Raw genomic sequence first — 12,046 nt, forward strand, 5'->3', positions numbered from 1 at the left:
TAATGAAGCATATGGGTCTGCTATCAGGTGCCCAGCCAGCAAGTACCTGTAGCTTAGGAGGCTTTTTCTGACTGAGATGTCCAGTTGTTTCAGTGACTAGACATCTAGTTGAGCAAGCTGTCAAATTATTTATTGGTACACTGTAAAAGTGTAGAATATTCAGTCTGAACAAATATGATTGAAATTAAATAAAGAGTTAAAGAACCTGGATGTTAGAAAGAGAATTACAAACACATCCTTTTGGAAAACGCTTTGGTATAACCCTGCTGAAACTAAGCTTGCATAGGAAATGGAAACAAATGTGTTTTCTTCTGTCTACCTGCCTCCATTTCCTTCTTCTTCTGTAAGTTCCTCCAAGCAGGGACCTGACCTTTAATATTTTGTCCAGCAACATATATGATAATCAATAATTCAATAATGACTAACAGTATTAAAAATATGCTTTGTCTTGGCAAAAGATCAAAAGAACCCCAAACAAAGCAGAGGCTCACACAAATTTGAAAATGGTGAAGGTAGAAACCACCTCTGGAGTAAGATAGGAAGTTGGGGTACCATATACATGTAGGATAATAAGATTTCTGAACAACCCAGCCCAATGTACCTTTCCCTTCTCCAAGAAAGGAGTTGGCCCGTTTGCATTCTGCTGGAGTCTATTTCTAGACTCTGGTTATTCTTCCAGCCCCCCAACCCTGGAGCCAAACTTGAAGATTGGGCTATAGTTAGCTGCCCCGCCTCTCACCAAGGGAGTCTATATAACCCCGGGGGAATTCACAGCCTGTGTCTAGGCTGCTTGTCCTTCTGGCCCCTGGGACATCCCCATCGCACCCACAGCTGCTCTTGACCCGCCTGCCTGTCCACTGAGAAAAAATGGTAAGTGGCATAGAAAGGGGTACAGACACCAGAGGGTTACAAAGTAAATTAGGCACAGCAAAGTTGGCAACTGCTTGACCCATCTTTTGTCCACGTTTAGCCTATCTCATGGAAATGTACCAAGTGGAGAGAAAATGCAGGAGTATCAGTTAATCATTCTATTCAGCTGCTATATTTCAAAAGAGGAGTAAGAGGTGAGGCTGTCATTCAAAATCGCTGGATGATAGCTCAAAACAAAAGGTGTTCAACAACACGGAAAAAAAAACTCCCTTTAATTATCTTTTTATTCCACAGATTCTTATAGATCTTTCCTATCTTTTTGCTCTTTTGCACCATTTCTCATAAATAACTATATTCATTTCAGTTTCTTTCTATTGATACATTTCCTTGTCTTAGCAGGAGATATAGTGTGTATTCGGGGGATGTGTTAGAATACTGAAGAGAGAAGGAAAAAGTGGGATAGCAGCGGAGGTCTTTTGACCAAGGGAAGGGAATTGAATATCATATTTCCATTGCTCAGCTCCAGAGTTTGAAACCTGCTAGTGAATCCTTGCAGCCCTCAGAACAACCAAGTCAATGCTTTCTTTCTTCTTGAATATTGCAGTGAAATGCTTTATCCAGCTTGGAATCATTTGGGCTCCTTTCAAAAGCAAAGGGCAGCTGGGGATTTTTTGAGAAGACAGAAGTCTGAGGGGTGGGAAAAATCTGGACACAAGGAACCGGCATAGGTGGGATGATCGGATCCTTCTAGTTTTCAAACAAGAAACAAGGTTTATATCTGTGTGTTTCCCTTTCCACTGAGAGTAATTTTGTATGAGTTGAACACTAACTAGTTGATGTACTTCTGAAAAATTTACATTCAGAGCCATTGCTCCTGGTCATTGGGCCCTGCTGGTTGGAAGATTTAGGGAGCTGTACTCTGCCAAGAGGTTCCCCTCTCAATAGTGTTAAGAGGCACATTCTCAGGCAGTCAGTGTATATGCCCTCTAGACGTGTTGGGCCACAACTCCCGCCATTCCCAGGTGATAAAAGCTGCCATGTCTGTCCCCAATCCTTACTTTATGATACAGGAATTTCAACACTTTTGCAAAGTATATTTTAAAGATTCTGGTCATTAAGCACTGCAGCTTCATGCATGCAGACACAAACTCATTTACTTTTGCTTCAGTGGGAAACCCACCACTCTGTAACACTGTTGGACCACACAGCTAAAATTAGGCTCAACTTCTTTGGTACTTCCCATCTTATGTAGGTCAGATTCACAGCTTATCTCTATATACACCTGGCTTTACTGCAGTAGAAACAAGATGCAGCACTAAACTCCAGTTGGCAGTCCATAGAAGAGCCAGTGTGGTTTCAGTGTTGGACACTGGAAGACCAGGGTTCAGATCCCTGATTAACCACAGAAACCCACTGGGTATTCTTGGGCAAGTTGCACTCTCTCAGTTAAGAGGAAAGCAATGGCAAACCTTCCCAACTGCATCTAGGAAAGAAATCCCTAAGATAATTAATTAAAATATACCTAGTAACCTTTTTATACAGCAGATGAAAGTTCTCAAAGATGCAAGGAAAATTTGGAGACATTATTTTTGGACCTTGGCTCCCAGAATCCCAAACCAATATGAACAGTGCCTACGTTAGATTAAGAATTATGGGAGATGTAAGCCACAAGTAGTTTTCCAAATCTGGTGTAAGATACAGTAATATTAATTACCTACCTAAACAAAAACATGCACACATCTTGACTAATATGTAATGAAAACAGTCTTTTATAAAAGACATACAATGGATCGAGACTGGAAAAGAAAATGAGTAAAAAGGTGAATATAGTATTTCTTCCACTTAGGGGCAGATGTTTAAAAGTATGATGTATTTATATTGCATACATCTTGCTATTAGTCCAGGAGTGAGAATCTTTTGATCCTCCAGATTTTGTACTGCAGTTTCTAGTGCTTATCATCAATGTCTGTTTGGGGCTGCTGAGAGTTTCAGTCCAAAAACATCCAGAGGACTGCAAGATTCCCACCCCTGTATTAGACACATTAGCTCAAGTGGTAATATTTTCTGGTATACTGAATCTGGAATCCTGTTGGTTACATCCAACTAAAGATCTGTTGCATCAGTTGTTGGTAGATGAGTTAACACATAGGTAAATCCCATTGATTCAATAGATCTTCTCTAGTCAGGACAAACAACAGGATTTCTTATTTATCACGAAAGCAGTTGTGTGCACTTGTGTCTTATTTGCCCATACTGGCATGTTTTAGGCAACATATCTATCCTATCCATTTATGTATTAACTAGAGCCTATGACAGATTTAGGGGACATACATAAAGGAGTGTTTTTGTGTGTGTAAAAGCCATGCCTCGTTCAGGGAATTTTGCAAAGGACAAAGTGTCCAGACATCATTGTCATCCATTCAGACCTTTCCTATGTTCTTCCAGTGCATCTTCCATTTTTACTGTCTTGCTACAGAAAATCCATTAAAGACGGAAAGATAGATTGCTCAACATGGTTTCGGTGGATAGCACTAAGAGCGGTTCACCTGTGATTTACAGCCATTTGCTGAATACTCTTTAATACGTATCACATTAATAAAGATCAGCTGTCACAGTCATAAAATAGAAAATTGAGGAAGTATCCCAGTTCCATGACAATAAGCAGGAATTGTTGGAGCAGCCATTTCTTAAGCCAACATAAACATCACCAAACTGTGTATGCATAAATAAAAATATTACTGCAAACTTTCATCAAATTTGCATATGCAAAATCATTTGTATAAGCGCCAAACTAGAAAGAATTACTGTCCTATAACATAAATATGAAATACAATAAGGCTGGTATTCTGTGTGTCTGCTCAATCTGCTGCTAGTTCTTTCAGGAACCACTTAAAAACTCCCTGCTTTCTCTTCCTTTGTTCAGACTGGGACTCAGCAGTCCTTCAAATAAAGGACTGTCAGACTATCTTCAATAAATGACAGTCGGCCATCCTAGGGTAGCGTGGTCTAATCACACGTTTCCATATTAACTCTTTACAGGCCCCCAAGAAGGCAAAGAGAAGGGGAGCAGCCGAAGGTGGAAGCTCAAATGTCTTCTCCATGTTTGACCAAACACAAATCCAGGAGTTCAAAGAGGTAAGGAACAAAGAAGAAATGGAGGAGAGAATGGATGTAATTCTGTCTGAAAAACAGTGGGTGCTATGGTACCATCAAGCCAGAACTTTGAGGTCCAGGTCCAGGCTACTACTTAGGAAAGGCAAGAGACAATCCCAAATTTAGCAGGCACACCAAAAAAGTAAAGTAATGCATGTTAACATCTACTAAGACCATTATGGATAGTCTAGCATTTTCTAACTGTACCACGGAACACATGGGACAATGTTCTTAAATCTTAGCCAGACTGTTCAATTTAGAAAGAGATGTTGTAGCACCTTTGAGACTAACTGATCTGAAGACGTTGTAGTATAAGCTTTTGTAGACTTGCTCTATTTCCTCAGTATAGACTTTGTGCTCTTTGAGAACATTAATGGCAAATTATGAAATTGTACGCAAGAGCATGCAATTGAATATTTTTAGAGGTGATGTGTTATCTAGGCATGCGTCTTTAGCTCAGAGAGCAGACGGCCATGGAGAAAGTTCAGATATATTCATTACTATCATCAGCAGATTATGATAATTAAAGCTGGTTATGTTCATCAAAGTAAAGAGAAAAGAAAGAAACATCTACTTTGAGATACCTACAAAGTCTGTGAAGTTTTTGTTAGAGACTGAGCTTGGAAAAAATTATCTTTTGATTTACAGCTCCCAACTTTCCCCAGACAGCATGGCTACTGGCTGCCATTTTGGGAACTGTGCTCAAATAAGTAATTTTAAAAAAGCAGATAGATAGTATTTGCATTTCCTGAGAGCTGTAGTCCAAAAACTAATTTAACAGACAGATGGACAGAAATTTTTCTTTGGAAATGAGGGACCACAGCCTCCAAAATGCACCCATCAGATTTCACAAGTGAATCCCTAGATGTTGGTTTTTGTTTTCTCCAGTTGTTTTGACCTTTCTCATGAAAAGTAAGCCACATTTTGTTGAACAGAATCTACTCCTAGTGCTTAGAAAGGGCTTTTTTTCTTGTTTAGCTGATGCATTTTGTAATATAGGCCCACCACCATGTCCACGCACCATTTACATAGTGTTCCTCTTCAAGTAAGGGTCTGCATTTAGGAAGTCCATGTGGTAAATGGTGGTGAGAGCCCTCCATATGAAGATTTCTCCCTCCATATGAAGATCTCTCCCCCTTCCACACATCTGAGATTGTTGCTCTCCATTCCATGGGGACATTTCCTCACCCTTTTGCAAACGTTGTGGCTGCTTCTGGACACCCCCACCCCCAAGAATGGTGGTGTTTCCTTTCTGAGGCACTAGAGACACACTAGTATCTATTTTGGGTGAGAGAGGACAGAGAAAGTAGATGACATCTGTGCTTGGATGGAGCAAGCACCAACGCCTTACAAGGAGATCTTTGGAGACAAATTCCAACTGGGTGGCCTAGAGAAGAAGGAGTAACCAACCAACAGCCTTTTGACTTCAAACTCATTGAAAATTACGATTGGCCTCACAGTGGAAAAGTGAGGAAACCTTTTTATTGTAGTTGCCCAGCTGGAGAAAATAAGTCAATGGCTACAGAATAATTATTGTAGTTCATTCCAACTCCTCATCAACTCAGTTTGTTTTTTTATTATTATTTATATAGATATTTGGAACCCCTTAACTTTTTTTTATGATAACCTGCTTTTTAAAAAATCTCTGCATGAAAACAACAACCTTCTCATTGGGTTTTTTTATTGATTATTTTCCCTTCCTACCCAACATTCAAGGAGTTGGCATGGTGCTACTCCTCACTTTCTCTCCTGTGTTCTGTCAGATAGATAAAATCCAAGGTCACCCAAAGAGTTTAATGGCTGATTGAGGATTTGAACACAGGTCTCTTTTGTTCCTACCCAACATTCTCACTGCAGTACTCCCCTACCTCTTCAATGCGGGCCATTCAGAAGAACATTCATTTCTCTTCTGGTGCCACAGCCTACCACATTGACCTTCTCCATATCTGTCTAATGATGGGGAAATTTCCATCTCTTCCTCCATGTTATTTTAATGAATTGAATGGGCCGTTTCTATACTTGGGCTAAAAACAGTTTCCAGTGAGGTTTCCCAAGCAGATGGGTCTCTCTCTCCTTGAATGGCCATCTACACAATACTACATACTACAACATACATCACTAGTTAGAGAAGAAGACATAGATTTGTGTAAAAAGTGCATATGGATTTATATAGTTATAGATGCAAATTTTGAAATGGAATCATTTCAATAGAACTATAATATAATTCATTCCCCCTTCTGGGCTCCATAAGTCAAAGTACATAATACTCAAAGCAAGTTGATTTATTGAAGGAAAATGTTTAAGTTATTGCAGGCATGTGAGTTATGGAGACATATGAGGTAGAAAATCCCATACATGACTCTTCTTTTCCATAGCAGTAAATATACAACAACAAATTAAATAATTAACAGTTTGCTGCCCTTAGTGAAAGCCAGGATCTACTGTCTGAGGCTGTCATCCCATCCTGTTTAATGTGGGGCAACTCTGTGTCTCCATTCTTATTGTTAATGTGTGCCTCCAAGACACTTCAGACTTATGGCAACCCTAAGGCAACCTATCACAGGGTTTTCTTAGCAGGATTTGTTCAGAGGGGGTTTGCTTTTGCCTTCCTATGAGGATGAGAGAGTGTGACTTGCTGAAGGTCACACATTTGAATTCTTAGTCAGAGAACCCTAGTGCCTTCCCAAACTACAAATCTCATAGGACAGGTAGCGGTGGGAGTTAAAGTGCAGTCATAGTGCCATAACTCTGCAAGTGTGAAAAGACCCTACAATTGTAATTGCTATCTTTAAAATTAAGAGAAAGTTGGCAGCTCTTCTACTTCTTCCTCCTTTGAGCAGGAGGTGCATCTCTGAAGACGCAGTACAGTATCTTCTTGCAGTTCATTTTTAGCAGGAAAGAGAGATACTCAGCACAAAGCAGAAAGAGGCAGCAAGGCAAGGAAGAAAATGCTTTCCCCTTCCCTCCCCTCCATCCTTTGGAGACCTCATCAACAGCTCCTTTGGAATGTACCACCTGTCCCCTCTGGGAGGGGTACTGGGATTAATTTGAGATGCTTCAGAATTGCTCCCATTCCTGCTAGAGGCCAAGAAGGATATCAAATGACAGGTGCCTCTAGGGCACAGCTGCAAAGGAGTGGAGAGGAAAGACTAAGGATTCGTGGTTGAGGCCTCTCCAGTTCCAGAATGCGCTGCTACATGAGTGCCATAATTCTCTTCGGGGAATGAGAAGCCATGTGCAGAGGCCTCATTAAGGGGGTGCAAACCACACCAGGGGACACCCCAAGTAGGGTGACACCACTGCTCCCCAAATGTCTGCCTTTGGTTTTGGCACAAATGGGCTGTGGTGTTTGTCAGCAACAACAAATTAAAAAATTAACAGTTTGCTTCCCTTTGTGACACCCAGAATCTGCTGTCTGAAGCAGCCATCCCATCTTGCTTAGTGGTATGGGACAGCTCTGTGTCCACGTTGTTGGGTGCTTGATGTGTCCTTAAACCCCTGCTGTTCAGCGGAAGAGAAGGTGTTAGCAGAGAAAGGCTCAGTGGGTGAAGAAAAGAGAGATCTTACCAAATTTTCACTTTAACCACATGAAACTATGTAAATATAGATACATTTAGGTTGTGCATACAGTACTGTAATTTAAATGTATAATTTTAATTTTTCCAGGTGTTTATATCACAACTGCTGTTACATTCAGTGATATATGGGAATTACAACTTACAAGTAACATTAGTACAAAAAACATTAATAAGGATTCTGTATGGTGTGGTATGAGAAGAGGTCAGTGAGGTGACACTATGAGTTAGCACACCAGGTGATACCCATCATAGTGACCATGTGGCTGATTAGCAGTCCAGAGGCTGAAAGTCACGGTATCAGTCCAAAGCTGGGAGACCAAAACTGACAGGGCCACACACAGAAGTGTAGTCTGGATTCAAGAACAGAGCAGTCTCTGAGCTGGCTTGGATGTGTCTCACACAACGGTTAAATGACATTGCTTCCAGCAACCATAGAGCATTTGCTGCCTGACTTCTCTAGGGAGACCAATTGTTCTGTGCAAGCAGCTGAGGCAACACCAACTGATCTTCAAGTTGCCTGTCAACTTACGGTGTCCCCATAAATTTCTTAAGGTTTTCTCAGAACACTCAGAGATGGTTTTGCCAGTTCCTTCCTCTGAAATATGGTCTCGTAAAAAACTTTAAAGGTGGAAACCCATCCTTGCATGTAAATGTTTGCCAAGCCTTTAGTAACGTAATGCAGACTTGTGCACATTCTAAGTATGTCTTGAGAGTAGACAGTTTCTAAAGCCAAAATAAAGCCACTCTACAAATCCTAGATGCCAGCAACATTTATTTTTTGCTGGCATTAGGAAAACTGAAGGTGAATTTTCTGCAAGCTCACAGTTGGTTTTTTCCTCCTTTCTGTTTTTGTTAGGCCTTCACCGTCATTGACCAGAACAGAGATGGAATCATCGACAAGGAAGATCTGCGAGATACATTTGCTGCTATGGGTAAGACAAAGGGGAGTTTGGAAAGAGGGTGACAGTGTGAACAGGAGGCAATGCAAAGCTTAATGGGTGATATATGTCCCAAACCCAGTCCTCAGCTGCTAATCCTCTTCTTCCTTCTTTGCAGGGCGTCTGAACGTGAAGAATGAGGAGTTGGATGCCATGATCAAGGAGGCCAGTGGCCCAATCAACTTCACTGTCTTCCTGACCATGTTTGGGGAGAAGCTGAAGGGTGAGTGATTCCTTCCTGCCCCATCCTACCTTTTCTTCTTCCCTGTTTAATAGTCCATCTCACTCACTGCACCAGTTCCTGCTCTTACCCCTCTGGGGTCTGATCCTGTCATATCTTTCCTTCTCTACTCTTTGATAGCTTGTCCCCACCTCTCACTGTTCCTCCTCCTCTTACCCCACCAGGTGCTGATCCCGAGGACGTAATCATTGGCGCTTTCAAAGTCCTGGACCCTGAGGGCAAGGGCTCTGTGAAGAAGCAGTTGTGAGTATCTACCCTCCAGCTCAAGTTCCAGTGGCAGTACTGGACTGGTTTGCATGTTAACACCAAGCCATGTTTTGTCTGTTCTTGGACTCCTGTACACCCCTCTTTTCCTATTCCATGGTCTATTATCCACTTTGACCTCTATGATTTGCTGTCACATTTGGATCAGGCAACTATGGTTTGCTCTCCAGACCACAGTAGGTTTCCAATTATGGCTGGATTCAGACTTGAAAGCATGCTAGTTCATTTTACTCAAAACTAGCAGTTTTGGGGATTCATGTATGTGAAAGGAGAAAGAAACATGCAGTATGTGAAGGTGCTTCAGACCAGACAGTAAACCACGTACTCTGGTAAACCATGTACCCACTTGAGGATGAAAAAATGTTGCAGATGAGGCCAGAAATTGCTAGCAAATAGTCCAAGACAACAGACAATATAGAGAACTACAGCAACAAATACAGCAGCTTCCAGCAACATCCTATCCATAGGAGCCCTATGAAAAAGACCTATTTGGGTAGTGGGGTGGGGTTTGAAGAGCATTATTTCCAAACAAAACTATATCTATCAGTGTGGGCTTTTAACTGATGCAAAATTGAGGGTGGAGTGATTGTGGACTCCAGAAGCAGAGGCCAACTCAAGATGGGAGTCCATGGCAAGGAGCTATCTAACAAGGGGCCAAAAATAGCTAGGACTCCCACTCACATATTTCTTCTCTTTACCTCACTACAGTTTGGAAGAACTCTTGACCACCCAGTGTGACCGGTTCACCCCAGAAGAGGTAAGGGACTATGCCTACGTAATGTGATATACTAAGTGTTTTATTGCTTATCAATATTCTTCCTCCTCCTCTTAATACTTCTGCCGTATGCTGGTTAATTCTGCATAAACCAGAATACTGACTTTAGGGGGAAATATTAAATGTGGACTTGCAGAATACATTTGCATACCAATCATGGATTTCTCAAGCAGATTTTGAATACATGCAGGGTTTTCTCTGAAACACGGTCCAGTACTAAAATATTTTATCAGCATAAAGAGATTTCACAAATTGTTCTGAGGTTTTTCTGTCACCATGAGGTAATAAGACACAATATTCACACATAATTCTTATCTTGCAAGGTGTAACTTCTATACAAGTGTGAGCTTTTAGAACTCTGTTTATATAGGGTTGTGGGGCCCTCCTGTTAATCCAGGGCTAGCCCAAAACATTTTGTTACCCCCAGCAGAGTGTCAAGTAGTGATTCCTCACACACAAACACACACAAGTAAAAGTGCATTGGACTAAAGGCTGGCTGAGTTATCTTGGCATTTGAGGTAGAAAATGTCACAAGTGCTACTCCCAGTTCATAGCAGTTTTTAAAAAATCATAATAAACCACTAATAATTTGCTGCACTTTGTTGACATTCAAAACCTGCTGTCTGAGGTTACTAGTTGATGTTGCCTAATGGTAGGGCCAGACCTGTGTTAATCCGAGAAAGTATGATTTCCGTGGAGACATCCTACATCTTTATCTCTTTTTAGGACCATATCCCTCATGCTAATTTGGAGGGGAAAACATGTAGTCAGAAAATGTTGTGACATTGCCTTTCATAAGCTGCTACCACACTACAGAATTAATGTAATTTGACACCACTGTAACCATCGTGGCTGAAACCTATGGGAAAAGTTAACACCAAGTGGTCTCTTTGTTCTGTGCTTTATCCTTCCACTTTTTTAGTGTTCTGCTTTTTAAAAATTGCCAGTGAACTTATTGAAGTGGATTATACATGTTTTAACTCCTAGGAAACTCATTCCCAAATCTGGCCATCTCTGATCTTAACCCTCTCCTCTGTCTTGCAGATTAAGAACATGTGGCACGCCTTCCCTCCAGATGTAGCTGGCAACGTTGACTACAAGAACATTTGCTATGTCATCACACACGGAGAGGACAAAGAAGGGGAATAAACTCTCCCAATTTTCCACCCTTGCTCTGTGGGGGAATCCACCCAAACACCCCAAGGCTAGGGGAGTTTCCCTTATACTGGTCCCTGATTATTCATACTTTTGTACCCCAACAGTATACATGTAAATCTGTTATTTATTACTATTAGTATTGTTTGGGGAGGAAAAATATACCCCCCAAAGCCAATTCCTTGCCCACCTCAATTAGTCTTAACCTAACTGGGACCTTCCTCTGTAAAATGTCTTAATAAAGATGAGGACAGCTCTGTTTCTAATGCCCCTGTTGTTACAGTCTGTCTGTTTAGCTTGGAGAAAAGAAAACTGAACTATCTGAAGGAATGTCATGTAGAAGATGGAGTGACCTTATTTTTCTGCTGCTCTAGAGATTAGAACAGGGGTAGGTAACCTGCGGCCCGTGGGCCGGATGCGGCCCAGCGAGGCCTTGGGACCAGCCCCAGCCCGGTCCTGCCGCCGATTGTCGCCGAGGCCTTTGGCCTCTTGCACGAGGGGCTTGGTGGGGCAATTGTCTATAGAAGCCTCAGAAACATGCATTTATCTTAACATTTTTTAAAAAATCAGCAAATTTTTTCGTGTGTCCTCCATTTTTTATAAAAAGTGTCCTCCATTTGAAAATTTTGCCCTACATTTGTCCCGGTTTATTTATTTATTTAATTTTTAAAAAAATATTTAATTATTTACTTTTTGGCTTCGGCCCCCCAGTTGTCTGAGGGACAGCAACCCAGCCCCCGGCTCAAAAAGGTTGCCTACCCCTGGATTAGAACATGGAGAAATGGATTCAAATTACAAGAAATTCCACCTAAAAATTAGGAAGCATTTTTTTATTGTAAGAACGATTCAACAGAGGAATAGATTGCCTCAAAGGGTAGTGGATTCTCCTTCACTGGAAATCTTTAAACAGAGATTGGATAGGCTTCTTTCAGGAGTGCTTCAGTTGTATATTCTTGTGTGGCAGGGATTGGATTAGATGGCCTATGTTTTCCCTTCCAGTTCTATGAGTTTGATTCTTCACCTAGAATGGGTTGATATGAAGGCTAGTATTATTCTACATTTGAAAAACAAC

The 12,046-nt window shown here is 41.2% G+C and overlaps 1 protein-coding gene across 1 annotated transcript; it reads left to right on the forward strand.

Moving 5' to 3' along the window:
- The first annotated feature begins 766 nt into the window (after positions 1 to 766).
- Positions 767 to 11,240, forward strand: LOC149303817 (myosin regulatory light chain 11). Its single transcript, XM_089480025.1, has 7 exons — positions 767 to 870; positions 3,910 to 4,005; positions 8,458 to 8,533; positions 8,658 to 8,762; positions 8,945 to 9,023; positions 9,753 to 9,801; positions 10,864 to 11,240. The coding sequence occupies exons 1-7, from the start codon at positions 868 to 870 to the stop codon at positions 10,966 to 10,968; spliced, it is 513 nt and encodes a 170-aa protein (XP_089336151.1). The 5' UTR covers positions 767 to 867; the 3' UTR covers positions 10,969 to 11,240.
- Positions 11,241 to 12,046: the final 806 nt, after the last annotated feature.

This window comes from Sceloporus occidentalis, unplaced genomic scaffold, assembly GCF_023333645.1.
Source record: "Sceloporus occidentalis isolate IW3139 unplaced genomic scaffold, rSceOcc1.0.p SCAF_14, whole genome shotgun sequence".
NCBI classification, from domain to species: domain Eukaryota; kingdom Metazoa; phylum Chordata; class Lepidosauria; order Squamata; family Phrynosomatidae; genus Sceloporus; species Sceloporus occidentalis.

Excerpts from the sequence above, each read along its gene's own strand:
- LOC149303817 (XM_089480025.1), top strand. Across the intron at positions 4,006-8,457 it reads AAATCCAGGAGTTCAAAGAG|GCCTTCACCGTCATTGACCA; the intron begins GTAAGGAACAAA and ends TGTTTTTGTTAG. Across the intron at positions 9,802-10,863 it reads ACCGGTTCACCCCAGAAGAG|ATTAAGAACATGTGGCACGC; the intron begins GTAAGGGACTAT and ends TCTGTCTTGCAG.